Source organism: Dasypus novemcinctus, chromosome 9 (assembly GCF_030445035.2).
Source record: "Dasypus novemcinctus isolate mDasNov1 chromosome 9, mDasNov1.1.hap2, whole genome shotgun sequence".
In the NCBI taxonomy this organism is placed as follows: Eukaryota; Metazoa; Chordata; class Mammalia; order Cingulata; family Dasypodidae; genus Dasypus; species Dasypus novemcinctus.
Genome location: NC_080681.1, coordinates 127,207,039 through 127,233,341, shown reverse-complemented (window position 1 = coordinate 127,233,341; position 26,303 = coordinate 127,207,039). Strand labels below are relative to the sequence as shown.

Below are 26,303 nucleotides of genomic sequence, written 5' to 3'. Positions count from 1 at the left end.
CCGGGAGGCAGGTGCAAGGTGAAGCTTTCTCTCCTCTCAGCACCCCAAGCCATACCAGCTTCCCATGAGAAGCTGACTCCTGGCCAGTGTTGTCCAAGCTTGAAACCAAGTCGAGAAGAGTAGGAAACTGGTCCCTCCCTCCTCACCTCTGGGTGGATCCCAAGCCAGTCTTTCTTGGATAAATGACCTCCTGCAGCTCCTCACTAGGCTCGGTCCCCTCCAGGTTCCACGTGGGAGGGCATCGGGAAGGCTCCTATCCGGTGCGGCCACACCTCCCTGGAGAGAAGGGTTTCTTCCCCTCTGGCCATTCCAGGCTGGAGGTGTAAAAGAAAGCACCCCTGCCCCCTCATCTGGAAGCGGAGAAATGATGCATGATTTAGGAGCACATCAGCCCAAAGTGCATAAGCCATAGGTGCACAAAGGGGCCGGGTAAATATTTAAAGATTAGAGCCAGCTGGGGAGAGGCACAAAAGGCCCGGACAATGGGGGTCTCTCTGAATTCACTCCCCTCGAGCTGGGCCAGCCGGGTTCAGCGTTGATGCACTCACCAGAGCCCCGGCCTTTGTCCCCTGAAGGGCCCTCGGCTGCCGGGCCATTCGTCGCCCCAACGCAGCTAAAGAGAGTTAAACAATCGCAGCCTCTCCAACTCCATCTGGAGACAATTGGCGGAGTCATTTCAGCGCTTTTGCTGTGTCCCAATAGTTAATTACACGGAGCAATCACTTCATTCCACTTTGAAATGCATCTGGCAGGGATGAGGGGGTGGGAGCACACTGTGCCCTCCAGCCCAGGCACCCGCAGCGCAGACCAGTCAGCACTGGGGTGGGGTGGGGTGTGTGGGGGTGGGGGTGGGGGGGGCGGTTAGGGGGAAGCCTGCAGGAAGGACCCTTCAGGGCAGAGTGCCTAGGGGGCCAGGGCAGCTTGTCACCTGGGATGGGCAGTGCAAACCCCCTCCCTACCTCCCTTCCAGGTATTTTTTCTGCAAGAACTGGGGGGGGGGAGGGGGAACACGGGAGTCACTTTTTGCCTTAAATCCCCCAAGTGAAAACTGAGGCGCCCTGAGTGGCCCTGGAGGGCCAAGGGCGCCCAGGGGTTAGGAAAGGAAACTTTTCTGAATGAGCAGAGGACGGCGTGAGCCTCCCTGGCAGCGCCCCGCCTGGACGTGTGCTCCTTTCCAGGCCACCCCGGGGGCCCCGGATGCTAAAGATGGCACAGGCGCGGCGCCTCCAGCAGGCTGGCGTCAGCGCGTCAAGGCCTGCCCCAGGTTGGTCGGCAGAGCACTTTCTCGGTGGGCGCTCCGAGGCTCTCCCCCGCCTCTAGAGGCAGCTCCCTGCTGCTGTGCGCGCCCTGGGAGTCACCGCCAGCCAGAGCGTTAGGAAGTGTTAGGAGGCCCCACGGCAGGACAGGTGAGCAGAGGCAGGGACACCCCCCGTCCGGGTCTTGGTGGAGACTGACTTTTCCAATGACCTTGCTCACTGCAGAGATCTGACTTGAGCTCTGTAGGGGAAGTGGCTGCTCAAGGCGGGAGCTGGAGACAGGGAGGGGTGGGGTGGGCTGCGAGCGCTATCCCAGCTGCAGAAAGGGAGGGCGTGGAACTTGCCAGCCCTTCCCTTCCCGCCTGGAGTGCGGCGAGGCCGGTGGCCAGCTCGAGGGAGGAGGGGACCCAGGGGCACTGTTTGTGGAGGGGGAGCCAGGTGCAAAAGGCCGGGAGGCTGGAAACGTGGGGAAGGTCAGCCCCGGTGGGGGAGACCCCTGCCTGAGGACCCAACCTAGGGCAGGGGGCGCAGCGGGCCGTTGGAGCTGGGGTTGGAGCGCCGGGAAGTAACGGAGACGAAACCCATTAAGTGGGCCGGGCCACCGCGGGCCCGCCTCGCCTCCCGCAGCCAAAGCAGAACATTGCGAATTAGCGCATTTTGCGGTCAATTTTCCACTGCTTAAGAGACGCCGCGCCACCCACGTGAGCGGCCCCACCCCGGGCGGCAAGGCTCGCGGGCGGGCGTTCGGGAGGGTGGTGGCCGCGGGAGCGGCGGGTGCCGGGGCGGGGGCGGCCCGCGGGCCCCTTTATGGCGGCCCTAACTCTGGAGAGGGGGCGGGCCCGCACCCCCGCTGTGGCCGCGAGAGCGCCCGAGGGCCGTTGGGTCGCTAATGCGCGCGAGTTGAAAGGCGCAGGCGGCGGTTTACCGGGAGGGAAGCGTAATTAGGGGACAAATTGCCCCACAGCCCGCACGGCTCGAGGGGCGGGGGCCAGGGACCCCGGCGAGGCGAGGCGCGAGCCGGGGCCCCGTGCAGATGTGCGGCAGCTGGAAGCCCGCGCGCCGCGGGGCGCTGGGGGCTTGGGCTGGAGGGGGCGGGCGCGGCCGCGGCTCGGAGGGGCCAGCACAAAGGCCGCAACACTTGGCTGCTCTCTTTGTGGCCGCCCGCCCGCCCCGCGGGGCCTTTGTACCGCGCCGCCGCCTCCGCCCCGAGCCCGGAGCCAGCCGCGCCGAGGCCACTCGGCCCCGCCGGCCCCCGCACTTCAAAGAGGCCGGGCGCGTGCCGGGGCGCCTGGCGGGGCCTGAGCCGCGCCGCCTGGTCCCGGCCCGATCCGGATCTGGCCCTGCGGCGGTGGCAGGGGAGCGCCCGGCAGCCCGTGCCCCGGCCTCAGAGGGGGAAGGCGGGGCACGATTCTCCACGCTGCGCGGGGCCTGGGAAGGCCGCGGCAGGCGCAGGGCGAGCCAAGGCCCCACGTCGCGGCGTGGTGGGCAGTGCGGTGCCCGGCCCAGCCCCCTTCCGAGGCCCTGCGGAAGGCACTTAGTTTACGCTTCAGCCGCAGAGCGGTCCCACAGAGCTTGGCGCCCATGCGGCCTTGCTAGCGCCCTGGCCAGCAGCCTTGGGGCCTGCGTGGTTCTAACTGCATTTTATCAACCCCGAAACTAAGCCTGCCAGAGCCCTGTAAAGGGAGGTGTCTAGGCTCCAGCCAGGGCTTCCTGGGCATCAGCTACTGGGGTCTAGCCTCCTGGGGATTGACTGGGGAGGGCTGGACCCACCTGCTCCTAGGGCCAAGCCCCATCCATCCCAGGGGCCTCTGGCACTGCACTCTCAGGTCTCCATGCTGGCCCTGAACCATGGAAAGGGGTGCTGCGTCTCCACGGGGCACTGGGCTTCCCAAAGCGCAGGCTCTCCCCAGAAGTCTCCCCAGATGTCCAGTGGGTTCTTCCACCCCACGCCACCCTGCTCGGGGACCGGAGGGGGCTCCTGGAAGTGGGCCCCAGGCCTCTGGGAGGGAGCCCCCCAGGCCGGGGCAGGGGACAGAGTACAGCGCCTCCGGCTAGTCCCCAGCCTGCGGCTACCAGCAACATTAACTCCCTTCCCCCTTGAGAGAAGAGTCCTGGGCTGAGCCCTAACATAGCCGGAAGGCGCCAGCGCTCCAGCGGCACCCCGTTTGGGGAGCACTCCCAGGCCTGAAATTGGAGGCTCCTGGTAAGGGGCCTGGATGTGGCCCCGTGGGCGGGCTGCACGCTTTAATGAGACACATGTCGCTGCGTGGCCCCCGCGGGCCCAGTCTACGCCCGGCTTTGAGCGGCCACAGGCAGAAAATTGCTTCATTGTCTCGATGTTAGGGCGACTAATGCGGCGTCGCGGGCGCGGCCGGAGCGTGAAGCCCGCAGAGAGGCCTCGAGGGCGGCGCGGGCCCGCCCCGGCTCCTTCCTCGGGCCCGCGGAGGCCCTAAGCTCTGCCGCAGCCTTTAGCGCAGCCCAGGCCACCGGCCCGAGGACCTCCCCTAGGAGGCGACCCTGACCGGCCTCTGGGAGGGATTCAAGGGGGACTGGGGCCGGACATGGCATGTGGGGAGGGACAGGAGAGGGGACCCCAGACTCGTAAAGTGGTGGCTAAGTTGAGAGAGGAAGAAGAGACAAAGAAAGGGGGGCAGGGGGCCAGTGGAAGGGAAGAGGGGTCGTGGAGGTGAGGCCTGGGTGGGGGAAGGGGTGGGAAGGAGTGGGGTGGGGAACCTGCGGGTGCGATCCCTCCTCCACCCTCCCCCTCGGGGTTCCTCGAGTCGGGAGTGCCTCATTGACATGTAAACGAGGGGCCCTTATAAAGGCGGCGGCCTGTACCCCTGGCCCAGAGCTGAAGACATGGGCCCCGAGCCTGCCACCGGAGGCAGCCCCGGAGGGGCCGCTGGCAGCTTCCGCAAGGTCTGGGGTGCCCTAGGGACATGGCGAGCCTGCTAGGGCCTGGCGGCATGGGGCTGGGGGGGGCAGGCGGGCAGAAGCCCCCACTAAGCTTCTGCTTACCCGCAGATCTCCAAGCCACTAATGGAGAAGAAGCGCCGCGCGCGCATCAACGTGTCCCTGGAGCAGCTCAAGTCACTCCTGGAGAAGCACTACTCGCACCAGGTGAGGCCTGGGGGTGCAGGTCGGGAGGAGGGAGGCCTGAACCCCAGCCTCATTCCCTCCACCCCGACTGCCCGGCCAAGAGCCTTTTCTTCGGACTACAGATCCGGAAACGCAAGCTGGAGAAGGCGGACATCCTGGAGCTGAGCGTCAAGTACATGCGAAGCCTTCAGAACTCGGTGCAAGGTAGGAGGGGGCCGGTCGGGAGGGGTGCGGCCCCGGGAGCTAGTGGGTGTGTGTGTGGGGTCTGAGCCACAGGAGGAGGCTAGATAAAGGAGGGATGGGGGGCGGGGCCCGGGGCAGGTGGGCAGCGGGATGAGGAGGGGCGGATGGGGCAGCGAACACAAGCCTGTGGGCAGACACGTGGACCCCAGGGGAGGCGTTGGGTCGACTCCTTCCTTCTTCCTCTTTTTTTCCCCTCCCTTTCCCTCTTCCCCTGCATCCCCCTCGGCGCCACCCTCTCTTCCCCTCCCCTCCCCATCTCTCCACCCACTGCTCCTGTGCATCCCCCTCCACCCCCAGGGCTCTGGCCGGTCCCCAGCGGCGCCGAGTACCCGTCGGGTTTCCGCGGCTGCTTGCCGGGCCGGAGCCAGCTCCTGCGGCGCGGCGAGGAGGGCGGCGGCGGCGGCGGCCTGCGCTGCCCCCTGGTGCCGGAGCGCGCGGCTGGCAGCACCACGGACAGCGCCGGGCCCGGTTCCGAGAAGCCTGCGCGGCGCGGCTCCTGCGGCCCCGCCGTCTGGGCTGCGGCTCCGGCTCCGGCCGCTGGAGGCCCGCGGTCCCCGCCGCCTCGGCTGCTCCTCCCCGGCGGTCCCCCTCGCCCGACCACCAGTGTCCCGCCGCCGCAACCCGCTTCGCGCTGCCGCGCCGAGGGCCCGGGGCCGGGCCAGCGCGTGTGGCGGCCCTGGTGAGGCCCAGGCGGGCGCAGCGCCGGGGAGGCCGCGCGGCCCGGACTGAAGGGCGCGTCCCGCGGGGCGTGGGAGCCCAGAGGCCGCCGTGAGCTCACCCGTGGGCTCGCCCCCGCGAGCGCCGAAAATACACGGAGGCACGCGCGGGCCGGGGCGGGCGGCAGAGCGTAACTCATCCTCCCTCTCCCGCCGACCCCCCACTCTCCCCTCCCACCCTCTGGGGGATCGGAAGGGGGGTCCCGGGCTGTGCCCCTTTCCCAGGGGCCCCCGGCGGGCCGCCCGCCCCCGGCCCCGCCCCGAGGCGGCGCCGCGGTGGGAAGGTCGCGGTCCGGAGCGGCGCAGAGCGGACCCCTCGCAGCGAGGAGAATCGCCGCCCCGCCCCGGCCCATTCAGCCGGCCGCGGGCGCCCGGTTCCCACCGCCACAAAGCGCGCCGGGCCCCGCCCCCCGGCGAGGCCCCCATCCCACCCCCACCGGGCACCCCCTCGGCTTCCCTCAGCGCGCGGACTGGGCCGGCCGAGGGACGCGAGGGCCCAGACCCGCCCCCGCGGAAGGGCGCCCGGCGCGGCCCGGGCCCCGCAGCGCCAGCGCCGCCCCCGACGATGCTCCGCCCCCGGCGCCCGGACCCGCGCGGCTGCCGGGGGGGGCGGGACGTGGAGCTCGGCCACGCCGGGCCCAGGGCAGCCGGCGCCGAGCGGGGCGCCTCTCGTGGAAGGGGCGGCCTCATCCCGTTCGACCAAGACCCCCGACTCGCAGCCCCGGCCGCGGGCCGCTCGGCCCCGCAGAGCGCCTGGGTGCGTGCCCCGGGCGCCCGCCGGGGAGCCCACGACTCAGCGGCCTCCGGAGCGCTCGGCGCCTCCGTCGATCGTCCATGTGTCCGGACTTGGGTGGTGGGTCCCCGTCGGCGCCTCCGGCCGGGCGCTCGCGCCCTGGAGGGGCAGCCCCGGCGGGGGTCGCGCGCCGAGCCCAGGAGGGGCTCCCGGCTCTCTTCTCTGCAACTCAGAATAAAGACAGCCTGAGCTTGTAAAACGGGTGGAAAGAGGCCGAGAAGGTTCTGACTTCTCCCACGACGCCTGCGTCAATGCTTTTTGAATCACAAATCAACTCCCCATAGAAAGAGCTTCTCTTCGTGGGCCGCCCCCGCCTGGCGCTAGAGCTGGCCTGGCCCGACCGCGGGGAGAGGGTCCCGCGGCGCCTCGGCCCCGCCGTCCTACCCGGGAGGCTCTCCGGAGCGCGGGGCAGGCGGGGGCCGACCCCCCGCGGACCTCGACTCCCCGCTGCGCCAGGTTGGGAGGCCGGGACGAGTCCCTCCTCCGGCCACCAGGTGGCGGCCTTGCATTGCGGACCCCAGCGGCGACCTCGACGTTCCGTCCCGGGCCGGCGGAAGGGTTCCCGGACAAACCAGGCCCCGAGCGCCCCAGCTCCCGACTCTATTGCCTCGCCCCGCTCACCCTCCTCGATCAAGCCCACAGGGGATGGTGGCTCCTGAGCCCGTCCCAGGACCGGGCTGCCACCACCTTGGCGGAGAGAGCCCCTTCTTAGGCTGCTGGGGCTTTGGCGCCACCCACCACTCCACCCGGTCGTGGCCCCAGTTACCTCTCGCTGGGTGGGGACAGAGCACGTGCCCGGCGAATACTGTACTTAAAACACACAGATCCTCCTGGCCGGGCTACCTACGAGGGGGGAGCGGGGGACACGCCCGTCCCTGCCTGCAGTTGCAGGAACTGAGGCACCGAGGTGAACGGATCCCTCTCATGCACGAAAGCCACCGGGCAGGCCCCACCCAAAGGAATGGCACAGAAGGAATTGCACGTTCTGGAGGGAAAGAGATTGGGGGGGCAGTTGGCCAGGGGTGCTTTGGGTTCTCGAAAGGTGTTTCCACCAAACCAGCCTGGGAGTGCCAGGTGCAAATCGTAAGGAAGTTTTTATTGGGTTCTGTACAGAAGAGAAACGCTCGGTTGTCAAAAAACTACAAACGGATCCCTGGCTTGGGCTGGGTGGTGGGAGCAGAACAGAGCCCCTCCCTGGTGGGCCCAGGGCCAGGCTCCTGAGAGATGCAGCAAACAGGCCTGGAGGCCGGGTGGGGTGTGGATGCCAGCCCCAGGTGCCAGGGAATTCCGTTTTTCTCTTTTGTTGTAAAAACCTAGAGGGACTTTGGGGGATGACATCCCCCTGCAAGTATTGCCATTTGGATATGATACAAGCAAAATGAAAACCCAAGGTGACAAATGGATCAGCCTGAAGGGGGGGCAGTGGCTGGTCAGTGGACTTTGCCCCCACGTCCCAGGTCAGTCCTTGAAGGCACAGCAGCACTGGCCCGAGGTAGCCCCTCCCGTGGCCTGGGCTGGGCTGTAGTCGCCTGCCTTGCTCACCTGGGACCTGAGAGCTGCTCAGTCCCACCCTCCCACCCCCAGCGGCCCCCTCCTGGGCTGGAACCCTCCCCACAGGGTGAGAGACAGTCTCGGCCATCTAAGGGGACCAAGGTGACGCTGCAATTCCAGATCTGAGGGAACAGGGTGCAGGCTGGCTCTGCTGGCCTTGGAACCCGCTCTATGTCTTGCGTTGAGACAGGGGCAGGGAGGTGACAGCCCCTGCAGGGGCCCTGCCCCTCCACCTCATGGTCATACCTCTTTCTGGGCCGCCACTTGGCCCGGGTCTAGCATCTCCCATCTGGCTCCAGCAGCTCCCTGCCCAGGGCCAAGGGCCCAGCCCAGGCCTGCAAAGGGCCAGGGGCTGCCCAGGAGAGAGAGCAAGGTAAAGCTCTGCTCCAGGGTGGGGACCGCGCCTACCTGGGACCAGGCCATGAACCCAGAGCTCAGGAACTCGAAGCCAGGCCCCCTTCCTGGCCAGGCCTGCACGGGTGGGGGCTGAGGCTGGGAGGGTGCCAGCTAAGGTAGCAGCCTGCCACACCCCCCACCCCAAGCTTTAGTCCTTCCCACCCATCTACCCACCCCCTTCGTAGTGGAGTCACAGAAATGGCCACTGGGCCTGGGGACAGGAGACGATGGCAGTGATGAGGACGGGATGCTGATGGTCAAGGCGGCCATGGTGCCTGTGGTGGGGTGCAGCAGTGTTGTGCTTAGCCAGGGTGGGGTGGGAGCCCCCAGGGGCCAGGGGCACCCGAAGTGGGAGACTTCATGCCCCTATCCCCTCAGTGGACAGGACATGTGGACCAGGAGACTTATCCCAACAGCCCTGAGAGTTTACAAGGATCACCTGCTCATAGCAGATGGGGAAACTGAGGCAGAACAGGGTGGAAGCAGGGAGGCCTGCTCAGAGAGCTTTTTGGGCTTTGATGACCCCTGTGCTTAGAGACCCTCTGTGCACACACATCCCCACCCTGGGGTGTGGCAGTTACCACGCAGAAAGGACAGCTGGCTGTTGTCCAGCGGCCACCACCTCTGGCTCCTCCAAGGCCAGGCTTCGTTCCACTGATGGCCGCGGCGCCCCAGGGCTCCCAGCTCCAGCGCCGGGACTGGGAGGGTGCAGCAGTGTGCCCAGGGCCCATTTTCCCCAAGCTCGACCCCAGGCTCTGTCCCGCCGGGGTGCCCGGTGGCTGGTCCCCGCCCAGCGCCGTCCTCCGGGGCAGCCCGGTCGTCCCTCTTCCCTGGCGGCGGTGGAATCTTTGGTGCTGTGCCCCGGGGCGGCCTAGGACGCCGAGCCCAGCGAGTCGGAGTGCAGCGTGACGTAGCCCGAGGACTCGGACGGCGAGCTCAGGAAGCTGCTGGTGCTGCCGCCGCCGCCCGCCGCGCGCAGGCCCCCGGGCTCGCCCCACGACGCGCTCAGGCCCCGGCGCAGGGGCCCACCGGGCGCCAACGTGGCCCTCCGCGGCCCGGGGCTCCGCAGCGCGCCGCCGCCGCCAGGGGCCGCCCGTGGCCCGCCGCGCTCCGCGCCGTCGGGGGTGCGGGGGCCGGCGCGCGGGAAGGGCGCGGGCGGCGCGGGCGGGCGGCGCAGGGCCTGCGGCTCGCGCTCGAAGGCGGTGAGGGCGAAGGCGTCGGGCAGCAGCGAGGCCGAGGCGGAGCGGGCGCCGGGCCCGGGGTGGCGGCGCGGGCTGCCCGGGCTGCCGAGGGGCGCGTCGGGCGCGCGGCGCGGGCCGCCGTCCAGGCCCGGGGGGCGCAGCGACAGCAGGCTCTCGGCCGAGCGGCGGCGCGGGCGGAACGGGGGCGCGTCCTCGGCGAAGGCCAGCAGGCTCCCGCGGCGCCGGTCGGGCCCGGCGGGCAGCACGAGCTGCGCCAGGGCGGCCAGGTCCTCGCCGGAGCCCCAGCGGGGCAGGAAGGCGGGCAGCGGGACGGCCGCCCACACGTCCGCGTCGTCGTGCGAGAAGCGCCGCGTGGGCGGCACCTGTCGGGACAGGACAGCGCGGCTCTCACCGGGAGCCTCGGGGCCCCTCCCCACGGGGCGGCTTGTGCCTCGGGGACCAGGCTTTGGGCCCCCGCAGCCTGGCTCAGAGTCCCAGGTTTGGGGCAAATGACTTCTCCAAGCCTCAGTTTTGCGGCATGGAGCATGGGCCAGTTGGAGAGAGGATCCCCTGACGGGGGTGCTGAGTCCCAGGAAAATGACAGGCCCAGGTCCGCCACTCTCCAGAGCACAGGGGACTGTCAGAGCAGCGGCCAGGGTCCGCCTGAGCCCATCCACACAGACGGAGGCCCCTTACCGCTGGTCCTCCGAGGGCTGCGGCTGCCTCTTGGAGTGGGGGAGGGGAAAGGCCCTGGGCTGGTGGTCCCTACCTGCAGGTACTGCATTTTGTCCTCCTGCAGGGGCCGCAGCGGGCAGAGCTGTGGGAGGCCCCCCTCCAGGGCAGGGAGCTCGTATTTGCCCATCCTGTCCAGCGCCACGAAGTCGCCTGGGTAGCTGTAGTCGAGGGAGCGCTCCAACACCAGGTCGGGGGGGACGCCGCCGTCTAGGCTGGTCTCTGCAGCGGGAGGCAGATGCTCAGGCCGGGGAATCTTCCGAGCATTTGGGAGTGGGTCCTGGGGCCACCCCACAAACACACACAGGGCAGGAGGCTTGGCCAGCTGGAAAGGGGGGAGCTGGGTCCTGGGTTCGAATTCCAGCTCTGCCATCTTTTAGCAAGTCACATCTTCATTTAGAACGTGGGTGGGACCTGAGTTAACCTGGGGGGCTCCTGGGGGCACTCAGCCTAGGGAAAAGGACCTTGGTCTGTCTACAGGAGGCCCCAGGACCGTTCACCTGGGGACCCTGAAGGTTGCAGGTTAAGTCTGGGGGAAGACGTTCAGTGGCACACAGAGCCATTAACTGGAGCCCCAGGGCAGCCAAGCGGGGTGGAGAGAGCCCTGGGGGACACCCATCCCTTAGGAGTTGGGGTACATCCCGGGACGATACAGGGGGTGCCTGGTGGTCGAGAAGGGGGTCACCTAAGGGCTACAGGAGGTCCCCTGACAGCGGTTTTCCTGCCGGCGGGGCCTCTCCCGGGGGCCACCCTCACCGTCCTCCGAGTCCTCGTCATTGGCCATGAGGGCCACACACTTCTCCCAGACGGCCTTGAGGTCGGCGCGGTAGCGGTCGCAGGCGCAGAGGAAGACGGGCAGCAGCAGCGTCTGGGTGACGGAGCACCACAGCACGCTCAGCGCCATCCAGGGCGCCGAGGCGCCGGCCCGCAGGCTGCTGAAGCTCACCACCTGTGGGCACACGACGCGCCTGGCACTGCAGGCCCTCCGCCCCCCGCCCCGGCCGTCGGGGAAGGAGGTGGCGACGGTGGGAACTGCGGGCTGCTGGGCAGGGAAGAGCCAGCAGGTGGACGGTGGGAGCCCGGGCCCCCGGGGCTGCTCAGCGGCCAAGGCCGCCCGCGGGAAACCCGCGTGTGCACAGCCCCTCACGGTGCACCGGGCGGAACTCGGCTCGCCCGGCCCTCGCCTCCCCCAGCCCTTGGCATCAAGTGCAGCTCCCAGCAGGGGGTTCCAGGCCCGCTGGGCCCGCCCCGCTTCCTGCCCCCGGCCCCGCCCCCACGACTGCCCTGGAGATGGGGAGCAGGGATTACCATCCCCTCTGCTGTCTCGAGGCTTAGGGCCCCTTCTACCATCGCCCTGCCCTCCGGTGTCTAGTGGCCTCCTTGGCCTGTCCCTGCTCTAGGGGGTCTGGCCTCCGACTCACGAGGCCCACTCTCATAACAGGGTCCAGCTCAGGCAACTTGGGTCCCTGCCAGGGTGCCCTCATCCCGCCTCCCAGGAGGGTCCTTGTTGCGTCCTGCCCTAGAAAGTGACATTTGGTTATTGCTCCGATAGGGTGGAGGTGGGCAGGGTGCAGACATCCTGGGGTGAGCTGTGTGACCTTCCAAAAGCCACTAAACCTCTCTGAGGCTCGGTTTCTTCATCGGGCCAACAGGTCAGACTACGCCATGCTGTAGAGGACGAGGTGGAGACTGCACCCATCTATAACGTGTCTGAGACACGGAGCAGGCCCCGTAAACTGCACCCCTTTCCTGTCCTGCAGGGGCGCTGCGGTGAGCCCCTGCGCACACGCTCCTTCCCTCCAACAGCACAGCTGGTGCGGCTGGGGACCTCGACCCCTGCACACCCTAGACCGGCCCCCACCCCGGGTCCCCCCAGTCCTTGGGATCAAGCCCAACTCCCCCCTAGCCCTGCCCTGGCCTGGCCCCGCCTCCTGCCCCTGGCCCCCTGCCTGCTGCACCGAAGTCCCGTCTGTTCACTCCAGAAACCCCACGGGCATGTGACCCCACCTGCCAGACCCTCTCTGCACTGAACGGGCCTCCACAGAAGAGCTATGGCGGGGCAGAAAGATCCGGGCATGCGGCCACCTGGCGTGGGTCCAAATCCCACCATGGCCGCCTTGACTTTCGGCACGTCATTTTGCCTCTCAGAACCTCAGTTTCCCAATCTGTAAAATGGGGATGATGACAACGCCCACCTCCAAGGCCTGGGTTTGCAGGGTCCTGCAGCGGGCACCCACCCCGGGCTGTCCCGGAGCCCCCTTGTGCACCCCCTGCACTCACGCACCAGCATGGGGAGGCCCACGAGGCAGTCGTAGATGACCACGATTGTGGCCACGAGGCCGGTGATCTGCAGCGAGGTTTTGGCCGGCTCGGAGCCGTCGATGGAGGAGCGGCGCTTGCCCTGCGCGTCTTCCACCACGATGGTGGGCACGGTGAAGGCGTGGCCGTCCGCCTGGCGCCCTGCCCGCGCGGCCAGCGTCCGGAGCAGGGCGATGGCCGTGCAGCCCACGCCCATGGCTACGCTGCCGCCCACCAGCAGCAGGAAGCAGACGCCGAAGCCGAGGCCGATCTCGGCCACGATGAAGTGGCAGCCGTGGGCGTAGAAGCGCTCGTGGGTGTCGTGCCAGCCGACGGCGGGCAGGGCCGACAGGGTGAAGGACACCATCCAGATGCCCACGACCGTGTGCACCGCCTGCTTCTTGGCGTTGCTCAGCCTGGCCCGGGGCGGGATGGGGGACCGGGCGTCACTCCCAGGGGATACTTGTCCTACCTGGGGGAGACTCATGCGTGTCGTCATGCCTCCCCCTCAGCGGGCACTTCTGTGCTGGACCCTTGCACACCCCCACGTGCGTGCCCTGGGGCCCAGCGCGCCCCGGTGGAGCCTCCCTGGCAGCCTCAGCGCACCCACTTGGGGGTCCTTGCCCGTGAGCCCCCTGCCCAGGAGCAGCCGGCATGCGTGCCTGCTGCCCGGCCCCCGGCCCCAGGGCTCACCGGTAGTTGACGGGCCAGAGGACCATCCACATGCGGTGGTAGGAGAGGGAGGTGACGGAGAAGCAGGTGGCCAGGGCCAGGGTGTAGAAGGTGGACACGAAGACCTTGCAGAGGCCCTCGTTCCACTCGTAGTCTGGGTGCTGCCGCCGCAGCTGCACCACGGCGTAGGTGGCGATGGGCACCGCCACGTGGAGCATGTGGGTGGCCGCGAGTGTGCACAGCAGGAACTCCAGCGGCTTCCACTTCTTCTGCTTGGCGCCGACGCTGAGGATGCCCCAGGCGTTGGCCAGCAGGGACAGGCCCCCGCACGCCAGCCAGCCCGCCGCGCTGCCGGCCAGCCGCCGCTCCTCACTCATGGTGCAGGCCGGGGCCGGCGGGGGGCATCCTCCTCGCAGCCAGGCCTCGGCTCACACGCGGCGGCTCCGGGGCACTGGGGACCATCTGCAGAGGGCAGAGGCCAATGGGTGCTCGGCGGCCCTCCCCCTGGCCACAGCGTGGACGCTCTCGGGGCCCCGGGGTGGGGGGTGGTGAGGGTCCCCTGATGTGTCAATACTTGGCCGGCCCTGGCTCAGGCCGTGCTGCTTGGCCCTCCTCTCTACCCCTGGGGCTCCCGTCCCTGTTCCTGGCACCCAGGGGCAACGCCTCCTTCCTGCCCACTCCTGGCTTCCCTGCAGGGAAGGGAGCGGGCGAGGCAGCAGCCCCGCTGGCCTGGCTGGGCCTCCTGCCCCAGAACCACCCTGGCCTTCGAATGCCCCGGAATCTCACACGGCCCAAAGTGGGCTTCCCTAGTGGGCGTCCCACTGCCTCTGGCCAGACGAGGACGTGCCTGGTGGGAGGACACCCCTCAACCTCCCATCCCCCTCCAGACTACCCTGTAGGGGAGGGCGGCAGCCTGCCTTCCACAGCTGGGCACTGCAGGTGGCCCCTGGCACCCCTGCAGCCTGGGGTTCAAATTCAGCTCCAGCGCACACCCTCTAGCTGCACAGCTTGGTTCCGGTGAGCTAGTGTCCTCCACAACGGGGGACTTCAGTACTTCCTCCAGTTGAGCTGGGACAGTCAGAAGCCATGACCCTAAAGCCCTGGACCCAGGTCTCACACAGCAGGTGCTCTGGGGGAGTGGTCAGTGTCACATACTGAGCCTGGGTCTCAGCGGGTACTCTGGGGAAGCAGTCAGTGTTACGTACTGAGCCTGGGTCTCACATATAGCAGGTAATTTGAGGTCAGTGTCACATACTGAGCCCAGGTCTCAGCGAGTGCTCATACACATGTACTGAGCCTGGGTCTCACACACAGTGGGTACTCAGGTCTGTGTCACCTACTGAGCCTGGGTCTCACACACAGTGGGTACTCTGGGGTCAGCGTTATGTACTGAGCCTGGGTCTTACACACAGTGGGTGCTCTGGGTGAGTGGTATGTATTATGCACTGACTGCTTGGAGACAGCCCAGAGACCAGACCTGGATCCCAATGAGGAACTGCCCACAGCCTCTGGATGTAAGCCCGGTATTTAGGATGCAGAGAAGAGGCCCACGTGGGGGAGGCCCCCATCCTGCCTGAGGGCCAGGTGGTGAGCCCCCCATCCCTCTTCCCAGCTTGGCTGCCCTCAGCTGCCTCCCTGGGCAGAGCCCTGGCCTGGGGTTGGACTCCAGCCCCTCTGGCCATAACCCAGAGCAGGCAGCAGGGGCAGAAGCCCGGCACCAACCCAGCCCGCCTGCGTGCTGTGCTGGCCCTTCTCCCCGACAGCCTGCTGAGGTCCATGTGCTGCATTTCTCATCACCCCACACTTACGGGCTCCTGATGCCCCGGGCATGGCCATGTGCCCCAGGGACTTGGCACTTCCAGGCGTGGGACAGAGAGCCCCCCGCTGCCCTACCTAAGCTCCCAGCACTCAGGACAGGGAAGCCAAGGCCATCCTGGCTGGCCAGAGGGCACCCTGTTTGCCCTCCCCAGAGCCCCAGGGGATCCCTGAGAGAGGTGTCTCATCATCTCCCCTCCCGCCCTCCCACTCCCCCACCGACCCCAGGCCCCTGCCGCGGGGAGGGTTCTAGTCTGGACAACACCAGCAATCCTTTAGCAGCCTCTGCAGGGAGGGGGTGCTCCCCCAACCTTTATTAGGTTTCGCTTGCAGAGCGGCCCCCTGTCCTGGTCCCAGACCTGGTGTGGGAGGCGGGGCTGTCCCTCCCCCAGCCCTTCCTGTAGGGCCCAAAGTGTGGCCCTCAGAGACCGCGGGGGGCAGGGGCTGCCTGGCAGCACCCAGCTCCTCAGTGAGAAGAGTATCCACCTTGCAAAGCGCTGTGAGATTCAACGAGGGAGTCCAAGGAAAGTGTTGAGAGGGGAGCTGGCACGCAGTACATGCTCAATAAACACTTGCCGTATCAATGGCTCTCCTAAATCCCTCCCGGCTCACTGGGCTCTGCTGCCTGTTAAGGGCCTGGAGACTGTGGGGGGGGGCCTCAGACCCGCGGGTGTGTCCATCCATGTTCACCCCGAGCGGAGCCTGGGACGGCCCAGTTGCAGAGGGAGGAGGCCGAGGGGCCTGAGAGAAGCCTGCCCAGGCCCCCGTTCCCAGTAGGGTGCCTGGCAGGGGGCTAGCGGTTCAGAGAGGCAGGGTGTGGGGGGAATGGACTGCAGACACACCGACTGGGAAACCGAGGGGTGCATCCTGGCAGCCAGATGCCTAGTTCTACCTGTGGGGCCCCCTCTGCCAATCATGGGGAGGCCTTCCCTCAAGTGTTAGCTGACCCCTCAGCCCTGGCCCTGGGCTGGCCCCTGCTTGCCCTGCCCACCTGCTGATCACTGGGAGAGGGGGACGGGAGGGCCAGTTCTTCGCCCTGTCTAGCCTAAGGATGCCTCACTGTAAGAAAATGCTGTTGGGCAGTGTGGCCCGTGGGCAGAGGGAGGTAGCACGCTCCTGCGTGATGGGGCCGTCAGGTCCCTTTGAAGATGACCAACAGAGCAGAGGCAGGTAAAGCAACTTGTCCAAGGTCATGCAGCCCTCGCGTGGCCGAGCCGGGAGCTGAGCCTCGGCTGGCCTTAGACCGACGTCCGCGGCTCCCCAACCCTAAGTGACGCTTGGGAACAACGCCTTTTGTTCTTTCCGTGCCTCCTCTCCTTGGGGGTGAGCCCTGCAGCCCCCACACTGCAGACGGGAAGAGGAAGCCCAGGGACTTGCACGGGGAGCACAGCGAGGCGGTGGCAGGGTGGGGGGCTGGGGGCCGGGGGTCCTGGGAAGAGAGGGACTGTCACTGGGGAGTAGCAGGCAGTTCTCCAACTGCAGGGCGAAAGGGGGCTGGCTGGCGGGGTCACAGCCTCCAGGTCGGCGCCCACGGGGGCAGCGGCCACTCACGAAGGACCCCAGGCCAGGCTCCCACCAGCTGCCCAGGTGTCACTGTCCCCTGCTGGGAAGTTTCCCCCTCATCACCCCCGAAGATGCCCCGCAGCCCTGGGGACCGCCTTCGAAGCCTCCCCGCCCGGCCCCCCCGAGCCCTTCCACGCGGCACAGGGCTGGCTGCGGCGGACAGGAGGTGCGGGACCCACCCGGGTGGGAAGCAGCCCGCCGCAGGGTCCACGGGCGGGGCCGGGCCGTGACGTCACGGCCCAGGGCCAATGAGGCCGCGCGGCCTCGGGGCTCTATTGCGCAACAAAGAGAACCCAGAACTTGAAAGGATTCCCCGGGCTGGGGCAGCGCCCGCCGCCAGGCTGCCCTCCGCCCGCCTCCCGGGGCACCCCTGGCCCGCCCGCGCCCCGGCTACGACCCCCGCCCCAAGCTCGCGCCGCCCCCGCGGGCCTCCCCGGCGCGCCCCCGCTGCCGTCCCCAGGGTCCCCCGCGGTCCTGCTCAGCCCCGGGGGCGCGTCCGGGCGATGGTGCCGGGAACCGCCCACCGCCGCCCCCGAGCGCCGCGCTGGGCAGGGGGCCTCGGAGGGGCCCCGATGCTGCCACCTCCGCCCCCCGCGCCCCGAGGCGGCGCTGCCGGGCCCGAGGGCGGGAAGGGTGGAGGCAGGCGCCGGCCCCGGGGGAAGTTACCCCGAAGGTCTCAAGTCGGGGGTCGCGGGGCGGGCGGCGCCCCCGGGCCCCCCCGCGGCCCCCGGAGCCGGGGCCCCCGCCCGGCCGCCCCTGCGCAGGGCGGCGGCGCTCACCGTGCAGTCGGGCGCGCGGGGCTCCTGCGCGCGGCTCCCGCCTCCGGCTCCGGCTGCGGCTCCCGCGCCCCCGGGCCGAGCGCGGGCCGCCGGGGGCCGCGGGGCTGGCTGGCGGCGGAGCGGCCCGCGGGCCGGGGCATCCTCGGGCGGCGCCGGCGGCCGGCGCGCTGCGCTCCCGCTCCCGCCGCCTCGGCCCCTCCCGCCGCCGCCGCGCTCCGCGCCCGCCGCTCGGCTCGGCTGCGCGGGCTGCCGGCGCTCCCCGGCGGCCGGGGGCGGGGGGCGGCGCAGGGCGCATGCCTCAGCGGCGGCCTCCGCGCCGCCCCGCCCCGCCCGCCGGCCGGGGGCTCGCGGGGTCGGGGGGCTCCTCCCGCCGCTGCGGAGGGCGCGGCCCCAGGCCCGCCCCCGCCCCCACCGCCGCCGCCGCCTGGGGGGCCTCGTTCAGGAATGGACGATCAGAGCCCGGGGCTGGGAGTGGGGGGGGGTTCAGGAAGGTCTTCCCGGAGGGGGCGAGCCATCGGGTGGGCGTGTGCAGAGAGCACGCAGGGCCTCAGGATGGGAGCCTGATGGGGTGCCCTGGGGGCCAGGCTAGTGATGGGAGCCTGATGGGGTGCCCCGGCGGCCCGGCTAGTGATTTCGACTCATCCTCAGGCCTTGGGGGGGGCTGCCCAGGGAAAGGTGCATGGTCCAGGGGCTGCCCCCCATTGCCCCCTTTCCCCCCAGGCCCAGAAACCTCCCTGAAGCTGGACCGCGCAGCTGGGAAAGTCTAGGTGTGCAGCCAGCCAGGAGCGCGCCCCACTAGACCTGGGGCCACCCAGCCTGCCACCAGTGCATGGACTGGTCTTGGGCATCTTGCCCAAGATGGTGCCTTCGTTCTAGGATGCCCTTGGGCCATGCCCCCCTCCCCAGGTGCCAGGCCTCTGAGACACTCTGGGCCGAACAGCACAGCACAGTCCTCCAGTCTGTGTGGGGGAGGAGATGCATCCATGAATGGGTGGCTCTGCATCCAGACGGTGGCGGGCACCTGCCCAGGACAGGACCCAAACCAGCAGCAAAGAGCCGCAGGGTGCTTGCCTGGGCTGGCAAAGGCCGCCCCCAGCCCCCGGGGTCTAGCCCACAAGCCTGAGCAAGCTGTCCCCAAACCAGGCCCCCACACAGTGGTACAATCAGGAGGCAGCTGGTCAGGGACCCTGGGGTGCGCTGCAGTGGTCAAACGAGACAAAAGTAAAGGCATATAAAAAGGTGCCACAAAAACACGTGGCAGAGTGCCATTGGCCGTGGGCCCCTGTGCAGGCTAGCCCTGCCTCGGTGCCAGGCAAGTGAGCGCTTCTAAGGCAGGCGGCCCCTCCCTGTGAGTCAGAGGGGACGGGCCCCCAGGCTCCCCTCCGCCAGCCGGGCTCGCACACTGCTCCTGCGCCGGTGCCCCGGCCCTGGCCTCAGCTGACTCCAAGGGGTGAGGTGGGGCCAGCGGGCCTTTGACCGTGGCCCCGCAGGCCTGATTAGCGCCACACTGCCGGGCGCTGCAAATCCTCCCAGCCACTCTGTGGTGCCACGTGGCTGCATAGCCAGCTGGGACTGACCGGGGAAGGCCAAGGGCCCACCTTGCTGTCGCCTGTCCCAGGGACCCGTGCTCCTTGCCAGGGCCTTTGTGCTCAGGTGCTCTGGGGACAGGGGCAGCAGGGCTGGCTCTGGCTTCCCACGCCTCGGTCCACCCGACCAAGGCCTGTAGGAGGTCGGCTCCAGCAGGGGTGGAGCTGGAAAGGCCAGGCAGCCCGCAGCCAGCCCGGGGGGCCGAGGGGCAGGGTGGGGTGGCCGCGGCTGCCTGTGGCAGAGCCCCCGTCCCCTCCCCAGCGCTCCCAGGCGGGAAATAACCACGTCAGCCGGGATGGGGCCCAGGGCAGATTCCAAGGCTCTTGGCGGGTTGTTTCTGCACATCTGGAGCTGTGTTCTCGAGGCTGCAGCTGTCGGCTGCCAGGCTCCTCCAGGCCGAGGGACAGATGTCGGACTGCGTGGAATGTTCTTCCAGCTGCCGCCCCCGGGGAGCTTGGTGGAGGCCCTTTCTGAGTCAGGATGGGGGTTCAGTCCTGGCCCCCGCAACAGCCTTGTCCACTTACCTGCCCCCCGAAGCTGCTGGACCGGGTGAACCCAGCGCAGTGGCCCACGCAGCCCCCTCCTCACACACATGCAGATGCTGACAGCCTCACACACACAGTCAGACACAGACACGCACTGGACCCCTGGCTGCCACCCCACAAGCCATCCCAACAACCCCCTGCTGACAGCGGGCTGGGTGGGAGACAGCAGTGGCTGGGGGAGCACCCCCCACTGCACAGGGCCTCTGCGCACTCCTTCCAGAAGATTCCCCGGCTGCTGCGCCCCAAGGACTGGGAGTGTCCCACAGCTAAGCGTGTGCCCTGGGTGGGCTGGGGGCTCGGCCTCTTATACCCTCACACCCCGTTTAAAGGAGGCCACACCAGGCTCGGGCCAGCATCCCACAGAAAGTGGGCCACAGGGTGGGGTGCCCACCAGACAGCTGGCCCCCGGTCCACAGCTTCCCTTGGGGGGGCCTCACAGGGGCCCCAGGGGTGGGTGGTGGGAGTTGTTCCAGCCAGCAGGACATCAGCCATGCAGGGGGCCTGGGGTACAACTGGGTGTTGTACCCCAGAGGGGTGCGCTGGAGGGTGGGGGGGCCCTGAGTGGGGCCACTGGCCGCCCACATCCCACATCCCACCCCAGTGCACGAGCAGCGCTGGAGAGAAAGAGCAGCCGGGATCCGTGGGTCCAGCTGAACAGCTTTATTTTTGGCCGGGGCTCCTTACATACCTTAGGGGGGCGGGAGCATTCCCTGGGGTTCGGGGCTCGGCCTCAGGGGCGATGCCGTGTAGCATTTACACTGGAATGACATAAATAAGCTTTGGTGTACAGGTTCTCAGGGTAGCGCGGGGGCGACACTGCGTTACAGGACACTTCACACACCACCGGCTCTCACGGGGGGTTGGGGTCTGGACCAGGGGGGTAACTCCCAGTGCCGCAGGCTGCTCGAGCCCCCGGCGGCAGGAGGGGCGCGTCTAGGGCTGCGGCTCCGCCTGGCCCTGCCGCTTGGCCTTCATCTGCAGGTACCGCCCTTTGCCCTCCTCGAAGCGCTTCTTCTCGTCCTCCGTCTCGGGCTGCGGACCAGAGAGAGGCGGGTCAGAGCGCGGGCAGAACCGTCCCCGTGGGCTGTGACCTGGCCTGGCACCCTGCCCTTGGGCCGCCGTTCCCCCACGGGTCTCGCCTGCCTGCACCCCCAGGAGAGCTCGGAGGCCCCCGCCCCAGCTCTGCCAGCCGCCAGGGGCACTGCCCTTCCCGACAGGCCTGTGCGCTGGCCCAGCGCACTCGGGGGAGCCGGAGGACAGAGGCCCTGCTGGTGGCCGCGGCCTGGGGGCCTGCCGCCGTCCCCCTGGCAGCAGGCAGAATTTCAAGCCCAGAGTCTCTCTCAGGAGAGACGGGACTTGAGCTGAAGCTGTGAGCAGAGGGAAAGGAAGGAGCAGGCCCGGCTCTGCGTCAGGGGCCCTGCCTACGCGCCACCCGCGGGGAAGGCCGGGTGCTCGCCATCTTTCCCCAAAGGGAAACGGGGGCCTAAGTCGTTCCCGGTGATGTGGCAGGTCCAGGGGAACCCCAGGACGGCTGTGCGGCTTTGAGGGGTGGCCTCGCTCCACTGTCCTGGGGACGATGGCTCCTGTGTGGGGTGGGGGCAGGGCCATGTGATGGGCCCCCAGTTCACGGTGAGGAGCCCACAGACCAGCCCCAGTTTGCCTGGCCGCTGACTTTGTCCAGGGAGCCCGGGTTATGCCCACTGACCTGGCAGGCCGCAACCAGCACCCCCTTTGGCATGCGGGCACGGCCTGGGCACCGATGCCACGGTGGTGCTCCCCGAGGCCTACTCGGGCCTCCGGCCAAGTCCTCCCTCGCCTTGCCCCGGCCGGGCCCTCAAGTCTAATGAGCTGAGCTAACTCCTCGGGGACCTTTTGCAGTGACATTTCGAGGAGGCCTCAGAGCCAAGGATGTGGGGCAGGTGCCAGGTGCCCTCCGTCCCGACAACGCCAAGCCCAGCAGCTGTTTCCAGGCCCGAGGGTCTTACAGCCAAGGGGTGCGCGGGGAAAGTGGGACGATCGGCAGGGGGCGGGAGCCAGGCTCCCCTTCCTGAGCTTGGTCTCTGAATGTCACCAGGTGTAAGTGGTCACGTGTCACCGGCCCAGAGCCCCGGGAACTTATGGGTATTTGAAGACCGGGCTTGGGCCCTCGCGGCGGTGCTGGCCCCCACTGAAGAGTCCTTGGTGCGCGCAGGAAAACACCTTCCCCCACTTCCTTGAAGGGTCCCTCGGGGGGCTCTGGTGGCAGCTCCTGCTGGCTATTCTAATAACATTTCCGAGGCTAAATGCAATGACCTGAAACGGCCCGTGGAAAGTGAAATGGCTGATCTCAGTTCGGGGAGGCAGGCCTTGGGGAGCGAGGGGCCCTCCCTCAGAGCCCAGGCCCCCCAGTCCCAACCCTCGTGCTGAAGGGCTGGGAGGGCCACCTCGGCTGTCTGTGGACCTCTGTGCGCACCCGGGTGGCACCCAGGCCTGGGATCCACGCTCCAGACCAGCTGGGGCTCTTGCAAATACAGATTCCGAGCCTGGGGTGGGTGGGGCTGGGATTCGGCATTTCCAACCAGCCCCCAGGGATCGGTTCTGCCCGTCGGGCCCTAGCCCTTCCCACCCATCCTGTTCTCAGACAGACGTCGGAGGGGGCCAAGCACGCAAGGTCAAGGCCACCGGGGAGGACAGCGAGGGCTTCTCCTCTCCTGTCCCTCTTTGGAACGTGCTTGGGTGGCTCCAGGCCACCCTGCTGGGCGTCTCCGCAGAGCAGCAGCTGCTGCCCGGCCTTGGGGGACGGTCTCGCTCCCAGGGGAGCCCTGTGGGGTGCAGGCGGGGTCCAGGGATGGGTGGGGCTGTGTGCTGGGATTTGCTGGTTCTGGAGCAGTGGGGGCAGCCTGTGGAGGAGGGGAGGGGCTAGAACCGGCCCGTGCCTGGGACCCTCCCTCTGGCTGGTGGAGCACCCGCCTCCTAGGGCAGGAAGGGCGAGAGGCCAGTAAGCACTAGGACTTCTCAAACTTGGGTGGGAAGAAGCCGCGCCTGGGGAGGGGGGCCAGCCTGCAAGGACGCCAGCGGCCCCCCGCCCTCCACCTGGCCCAGGGCGCTGGTTTCTGCCTGACATGTGTGGCCACTTCCTGCTTCTCCCCCACTGCGTGTCTGGAGAAGGGCACCCACGGGGCGCCACGAGCAAGCCAAGGCAGGTGGCAGTGGCTCTGTGGGGCCGTTGCCGTGGCCCAGGAGCTGTCGACGGCAGAGGGCAGGCCAGGCGTCCCTGCGTGGGGAGCGGCCGTCCGTCAAGGTCCCTCAGGCCGCCCTCCCTGCGCAGCCTGGACCCTGCCCCGGCTCAGGGCGGCCCCTGGTTCCTCCCCGAGGATGGTGCCCACCGTGCCATCTGCGCCATCACCGCTGCCACCTTCTGGCCTCCACAGGCGGCCGGGAGCGGGCTGGGGGCCGGCTTCCCCAGCCTGGGAGGGACCCTTCCTCTCTAAGGATCTGTGGGCAAACAGGGCTGGGAAAGTGCACGCCCAATGGCCTGACGATGAGGTCGCACTGGGACAGGGGTTCTGGCAATCACCAGGAGAAGCCTTTCCGGCTCTTTACCGCAGGCTTTTGCACCTGGTTTGGGCAGGGACCCCTTACAACGGCTCCATCTCGGGGTTTGCTGAGCAGGAGGTGCCGGACGGGGCACTGGCCCAAATCTCCATCTGGCCCCTGGGTGGGCTGCTCCCGGCACAGGCCAGCGGGCACGGCCAGGCCCCCTTGCCCTCCCCAGGCCCGCTGGCCCACGGGCCCTCTCTTGCCATTTCATTCTGCTCTCGGGGGCCCAGGCAGGAGTGGTGAGGAGATAGGGCCAGCTGGTGTGAGTCCTGGCCGTGTGGCCGGGCATGACACACCCGTGTCCCCTTCTGAAAAACGGGCCAGTGTCCACCTAAATCCCAACTGCCCCGTTCAACAGCAGTACATAGCAGCAGAGGGGGTGACAAGCCAAATGGCCACGCGGCGTATGACCCCACTTGTGCAGGGTTTCTTTGTGATCGTGGTGATGCGTGCACGACTCTGACGCGCCTGTGGCCTCTGACGGGTGGATCACACGGCATTTGAGTTACAGCTCAACAGGCCGTTCAAAAAGACCCCAGGGGTGCGTCCCTCCTCGGGCTTTACAAGGGGTGAAGGCCAAGGTTCGGTGAGGTGGGTGGCCCCCACCCCAGGGCTGAGGAGGCTGCAGCAGGGCCCTCCCCGGTGCCAGAAATGCAGCGAGCCAGGCCCAGAGGCAGAGCAGATGCCCGACTGGGCGCTGGGGCCACAGGCAGGGTCGTGGCCGCGCGTCTGTGGGTGCTGGGGCCCGGAGCCACCGCAGGTGGGAGACGAGACCAAAGCCAGCAGGCGCTGGCCAGGGACGAAACGCTCTCCATGACAGCACGAAGCCGCATTCCCTCACCCCACAAATGCCACAGAGCCCCTCCCGGGTGCCCGGCTCTGTGCCCGGGAGCGGACGTTCTCGCCGGGAGACAGCAAATAGCACCCACCGAGAAGGGCGTATACGACATAGAACGTAGGAAAGCGACAACTGCAGTGGCAAAAAGAGAAGGAGGAGCGGAGCGAGGGGCCGGGGGGTGGAGGGGTCCAGCTCGTCCAGGGAGATGCCCGGCCTTGGCGGCTGAAGACTGGCCTGGGCCCTCCCGGCCCTCGGCAGGAACCCGGGCGTCTGCAAATGGCCAGGGCTGCCAGCCTCCCCCGCCAGGCAGCCCTCCGCGCACGTGGCTGCCGTGAGCTGGCCATCTTGGCCTCCCACGGGTGGCCTTCCAGGGCTCCAGGGGACCAGGACCCTGCAGCACAGCACGAGGGGCACTACGCCCATGAGCGAAGGCTCTGGGCAGGCCAGTGGCGGGGGCGGGGGCGTCTTCAGAGAGATGTGCGGAGCTGCTGGGGTAATGGCAGGGCGACTCTCAGGGCCGTGAAAGCTGGGTGGGCCCTGGGGAGCCCCCGGAAGCCTGGCCCTGGCCTGCAGCTCTGGCGGCTCATTTCAGCAGCACTTTGGGAGCAACCATTCCTGAAGCCCCCATTCTGCTCAAATGACGCAGCCAACAGGCCACTTGCCATTCCAGAATGCAGGTACCAAGGCTCTGGATCCTGCTCTAATCGCGTACGTGTGACCTGCAGAGGGACAGTCCCAAGGGGACGCAGGCCGAAGGGCAGGTCATTTGCGGCTGTGCTTCCTGCAGAGCCAGTAACCGCCAGTGGCCAGGTCGGCGGGGAGCGGAGGCTGGCACCGGGCCTCGGGGCTGCTCCGGCACGCCTGGCGATTACTGTGTGTGGCTAACTCATCGGCCAGGGCTGCCCGAGGCCAGCCGGGGGACTGGGCTGGGAGGTTGGCGAGAGGCTGGCAGGAAGGAGCCGTGGCGAGTGCGTAACGTTCTGCAGCCGGGTCGGGCACAGGAGCCTCCACCCCAGGGCATCGAGCACCTGCCCCTGGGTGCTACCATGCCAGGCGCCGACGGCCACCCTCACCTGGAGGCGCCCTGCCAGGGCCGTCCCAGGCAGCCAAGCCCCTCCCTCAAGTCCCAGGGGGAAACGGAAGGGCGCAGAGGCGGGCAGGGAGCGGCCCCCTGGCCCGGCGCTCCGACAGGCAACTCCGCCGTGCGGGTGGCGGGAGCGGAGCTAACGGACGAGACAGATGGCACCCCGGCACGCTGCCCCCACCCACGCCCCGGCTGCCGCCTCCTTCCAGGCCTGTCTCCCTCCATCCGGCAAAGTAAATAAACACAGAAGTGTTGACGGCTGCTGTTTTCAGTGGAGGGTCGGGGTGGGGGGAGAAGCAGCTCCTCCGTGGGAAATCAAAGGTTTTGTACCAGTGCCTGAAGTTGTGGGTGGGGAGAAGGGCTTGTGTGCCTCAGGCCCCCAAGTGGCTCCCTGTGCCCGGAGCCCCCCTGCGGCCCGGGCAAGCTCTTCTAAGGAGGCTCAGGCCCTGGGTATCTGGGTCTCCCCAGGCACACACGGGGGTAAAGTGACGGACAAGGAGCACACACAGGGCCTGTCTGGCGGAAGGGACAGTGAGGGGAGGGATGGGGGCAGACATGACGCTGCAGTGACACGGGCCTGGCTGTGCAGCCTCAGGTGTGCTGTGTACCTCCTGGGGCCTGGTTCTCACCCCTGTAAAACGAGGACTCGATGAGGTGGAACGGCAAAGTGTGCCCTGCCATGCCCAGCAGAGACGCCCCGTGTGTGCGTGCACATCTGGGGGGCAACCCCATCCTAGTCACCAATGGCCTTGGAGACCCAGCGCAGCCCGGGGTGTTGGTCGCCGAGCCGAGGACGCGCCTATGGGCTGCCCTCCACCTCCCGGGGGCACAGCGCTCCCCTCTGCTCGGGGGGCTGCTGTCCGCCCTCCTTGTTCCTCTCCCTGCCAGCCGCCGACCTCTGGGCTCGCTGCCACCGCAGGGGAAGCCTGTGGCTTCCAGAGCCCAGCGCTGCAGATCAAATGCTTTCCATCTCCCAGTTTCTGCACTTGGAGAACACACATTTGGAACTTGGCACGGTGGGCAAGTGACTAAGGTCCACTTGGTAAAATCAATAGCTGGTCCTTCCTGGAGTTAATGACTCTAGTGCAAAACAACAACTTCCTGTGAGCCCAGGGCCTCAGCCTTCCTAATGTGGGAAGCCCGCGCGGCATACCCTCTCCAGGGCTCGTAATGGGAAACCGGGAGGGTCTGGGAAGGTGTCGTAGGAGGTGACTGTCCCCTAATTACCAGGGCAGCTGTGCGTGGCCTGGTGGGGCCAGCAACGTGGACACAAGGCCATTGGCCCAGCAATGACGATGCTGGCCTCCCAGGCAATGGGGACCCCAAGCCCCACTCGGCCCAAGGGCCTGATGTCATCAGGGCTGGGCCAGGGCCCCAGGGAGGCCACACTCAGCGGGCCGGGGCCAAGCCAGGCCAGGTGGGTGGCAGAGACCTCCCGCCGCCTCGGCTGCTCCCAGAGGCTGCACACCTGCCCTAAAGGACCCCTCTGTGCCCACGGACGCAGGTCTCACCATGGTAGCCTCTGGGGAAGCAGCCAGAACTGGGTGGAGGGCCATAAACCGTCCACACCCAGTGG

The 26,303-nt window shown here is 68.3% G+C and overlaps 3 protein-coding genes across 4 annotated transcripts in view; 1 reads left to right on the top strand and 2 right to left on the bottom strand.

Moving 5' to 3' along the window:
- The first annotated feature begins 4,286 nt into the window (after positions 1-4,286).
- HES3 (hes family bHLH transcription factor 3) lies at positions 4,287-5,281 on the top strand. The gene is made up of 3 exons (XM_004454852.3): positions 4,287-4,376; positions 4,478-4,559; positions 4,896-5,281. The coding sequence occupies exons 1-3, from the start codon at positions 4,296-4,298 to the stop codon at positions 5,279-5,281; spliced, it is 549 nt and encodes a 182-aa protein (XP_004454909.1). The 5' UTR covers positions 4,287-4,295.
- A 1,901-nt stretch (positions 5,282-7,182) lies between these two features.
- On the bottom strand, positions 7,183-17,233 carry GPR153 (G protein-coupled receptor 153). 2 transcript variants are annotated; one of them, XM_058304552.2, is made up of 6 exons: positions 17,095-17,233; positions 12,959-13,399; positions 12,252-12,681; positions 10,724-10,916; positions 10,005-10,189; positions 7,183-9,618 (listed from the first exon to the last, which is right to left on the bottom strand). In XM_058304552.2, the coding sequence occupies exons 2-6, from the start codon at positions 13,312-13,314 to the stop codon at positions 8,926-8,928; spliced, it is 1,857 nt and encodes a 618-aa protein (XP_058160535.1). In that variant the 5' UTR covers positions 13,315-13,399; positions 17,095-17,233; the 3' UTR covers positions 7,183-8,925. The 2 variants fall into 2 exon arrangements, with proteins under 2 accessions (XP_058160535.1, XP_058160536.1); XM_058304553.2 differs by lacking the exon at positions 17,095-17,233 and having other exon boundaries at positions 12,959-13,477.
- A 2,638-nt stretch (positions 17,234-19,871) lies between these two features.
- The window catches only part of ACOT7 (acyl-CoA thioesterase 7), a 104,234-nt gene continuing 97,802 nt past the window's right edge, over positions 19,872-26,303 (bottom strand). The window contains 2 exon segments of the mRNA XM_058304551.2: positions 19,872-20,191; positions 20,193-20,258. Coding sequence (XP_058160534.1) covers positions 20,060-20,191; positions 20,193-20,258 — 198 coding nt within the window. The 3' untranslated portion in view covers positions 19,872-20,059.